This window comes from Nicotiana sylvestris, chromosome 11 (genome assembly GCF_000393655.2).
Source record: "Nicotiana sylvestris chromosome 11, ASM39365v2, whole genome shotgun sequence".
Lineage (NCBI taxonomy): Eukaryota > Viridiplantae > Streptophyta > Magnoliopsida > Solanales > Solanaceae > Nicotiana > Nicotiana sylvestris.
Genome location: NC_091067.1, coordinates 29,342,367 through 29,345,738, shown reverse-complemented (window position 1 = coordinate 29,345,738; position 3,372 = coordinate 29,342,367). Strand labels below are relative to the sequence as shown.

At 33.5% G+C, this 3,372-nt stretch overlaps 1 protein-coding gene across 1 annotated transcript; it reads right to left on the bottom strand.

The window, feature by feature from the left end:
- Positions 1-405: 405 nt before the first annotated feature.
- On the bottom strand, positions 406-1,560 carry LOC104247404 (aspartic proteinase CDR1-like). Its single transcript, XM_009803415.2, has one exon. It carries the CDS (start codon positions 1,558-1,560, stop codon positions 406-408), a length of 1,155 nt encoding a protein of 384 aa, XP_009801717.2.
- Positions 1,561-3,372: the final 1,812 nt, after the last annotated feature.

The following is a 3,372-nucleotide window of genomic DNA, read 5'->3' as shown; positions in this document are numbered from 1 at the left end:
TTCCTTTGAGAGTCATACAATCATACATTATGCTTTGAAGAGGAGCCTTGGCGTAACTGGTAAAGTTGCTGTCATGTGATCAGGAGATTAAGAGTTCGAGCCGTGGAAACAATCTATTGTAGAAGCCGTGGAAACAACCTATTGTAGAAATGCTGGGTAAGACTGCTGTGGATCTTGTGGAATTGACCTGTTTATTCACATTTACGTGACTGAAATTAAATGCACTCTTCAAGATCATGGATCATTGGCATTATTTTGCTAACTTGCAAGAATCCAACAGAAACTTTAGCTTCTAAGATCATTATTGATAGGTCCACTGAACTAATAAGCAAACATGGTTGAAAATTTCAAGTCTTGTAGAAACAATAAACATTTTATTATCTTTTCCTTATGCACATTTAATGATCAATCAAAGAGAAAGTCACAATCTATCCTAGTGAATGATAGCCTCATGCTGTCAAAGTCAAGGCTGATATAAAAATATTGTTGTGACCAAACACCTAGTATGCTAAAAGGAAGCTTTTCTCTTTCAGATATTTTTACCGACAGGCAGAAATGGTCATTTCTTGCCTTGTGAAACAAATTTTCAGCTGTCAGCTCCATATCTGCATTTTCAGCAAAATGTAATGTTATCTTTGGGAAGTGTTGAAGATCGTGGTTGAAATCTCCATAGTAGCACAGTTGTTCCGGACCTTTGGCAACTTCTTTCAATGTTGTACCTATCACAGATTTAATTTCCTCCTTCAATTTCTTGAATGCTATCTCAGGTAAGTAAGTTGAAGTTGCTCCACTGTCGACAAGCATTCCACCATTGTAATCGATCCTCTTGAATATACTCGGGTCGATGTCAAGAAACTTGTTCCCAACACTGATTCTTTCTAAATTTATATAGTATTTTCCCAGAACCATAAACATCGGAGTGGAGTTTTTTTCAATTATAGGCTTGTCTCCCAAAACTAGCGCGTTTGAGTCATAATTCACATCACTTATATTACCAATACAATATGAAAATCCAGTGTAATTTTGTTGAGAAACCAATGAAACAGGTCGTTGTCCAAGTCCAAGAACTCCACTGCAACCATCTGCACCTAGAGAAATACTTGAGCATCCGAAAACAAGACGTTTGATGGTCTCTTCGCTTCCATTTTTTGATTGAAATGTCACGACTTCAGAAGCAAGATGTCCCTGAGACTTACCTTTCACATAGTTTAAGGTATAGTCACATCTCCTCGAGAAACCACATGTGCCTTTAAGAGTCATAAAATCACACATAGATGTCTCACAATACACATCTTCAACATACGATGAAGAATCTGCATTCTGGTATAATGGAGCTGGTGAGGCTTCACCGCCAATGGTGAACCCACAATGGACCCAAAGTAATATACTGCCTGTGTCCATGATAAGAATTTGTGCCACGGGAGGTGTGCCAATCTTTAATGGAATAAGAAACTGAGCGCCATAAACTGGGTAAATTTGAACTTCAACGACATCTTTTTTCAATACATTTGAGACAACAACCATCAGATCTGAAATGCGAGCTTCTGATCTTTGGTTCATTTTTCTCACACGGTCTTCATGTGTGAGTTTTGGATTATAAAAAGGCGACTTGATTGATTCATAATGGATCATTTTTATAACAACCCTACTTTTCTTGGTTTCATGATAGGATGTGAAATTGGATGTGGTTAAATAAGGTTGTAGCAATAATAATACTACAAGAAACAATTTCACCATTTTGAGAAACTAAAGGGAGAGCTGTTGAGCTTTACTCTTTTCTTTTACTTTGAAAACTATAGAGAGGGAGAAAGAAATAGGCCAGTACATAGAACAATGTGATAGTTTTCTTTTATACAGTAAGCAATTCTTTCTTGTCAGTTGGAACTTGGAATAAGAGCATTGTTTCAATGAGTTAACTCCTAATTAACAACTTAAACACAAGTATGGTGTTGTCACCAAACATATTGGATCACATATTTTGTGTACCCACTGTTCATTATAAGTTGATGATCACAGAAAATTGAAGGGAAAAAAGAAAATAATGGAAAGAGCACACACTTGGTTTGTCCAAACTTTGTTAAACTTGTAATGCTAGTGAGCACACGAGTTCTGCCCCTTCCCTATGGCCTAGGGCTTCCTATGTTCCTCTCTTCCTAGATATGATATACTACAGCTACTAAATTTTTCTTTATTTGAACTACTATATAGTACATCTTAATATTTAGGGTTTAAAGTCAATTAAAATTTTACATTATATAAACTATCTTATTATTTGAGCAGGTAAATTCGATAATAATAAATGCAATTGGCCAATAGTTAAAGGTTTTAAAAATTAAAATAAATTGACAAAACCACGTCAAATTATCAAATCCGACATATGGACAAATAATGAGTCCGTTTGGATTAGCTGATTTGAAGTAGCTGATAATCATTAGGTACTGAAAAGTACTTTTAAGTGCTAAAACTGGTTTAATAAATAAGCAGTTACGTGTTTGGGTACAAGTATTGAAATTGATAATAAGTTGCTACAATACTTGATAAAAAAAGTGCTCATAAGCTTCTTTTCTGTTAAAATAACTTAAATAACCTTAGAACTGTGCGTAATTTCTTCAAAATTTTAGATTCCAGATCGATTCAAATACAAAATATTCTATTTGTTATTTTATTTTAAATACAAGTGTGTGTAGATCAAATAAATTTTATGATAAATATAATTTATTTTATGATAAACATATAATCATAAATTATAATAATAAATAAATTGACAAAAGTTTCTCACTAAAAATAAACCTTAAGAGGACAACATATTTGAAGAAAAACAAACATTGTCTTCATCGCCACAACACTTAGAAAGCAATACACCAAAAATTTGATATGTCCTCATTTATTACATACAAATTAAAGATTAATACACAATCATATAGAGATAAATATGCAAAGGAATAGAGAATTTGCTTATCTTAAATAGTCAATGAGAATTGCAGACTTGAAGAGGCAGGGAGGGGGGAGGGAGGGGGGGTTTAGGTTGAAAAAATACTTGAGGCGGTGAGTATCGATGTAGGAGTTTTGTTTTAAATGAATATTTTAAGGATAAAATAGTAAAAAATTTGGTCAAACTTAAAGTACTTATAAACTAAAAATTCATAAGCTAGGGGTGATTTTGACTTATTTTTTATTTATAAGTACTTGACTTATAAACACTTTTAACTTTACCAAACTCGTAGATAAGTCGAAAAGTGCTTATAAGCCAGTTTGACCAGCTTATAAGCTTAGCCAAACACCCTCAATTTCGTAGTAAAGATAAAATTGGACACAACATCTTGGATTTAAAACTTACACAAATTTTTACATCCATGTACACTACTTGGGATA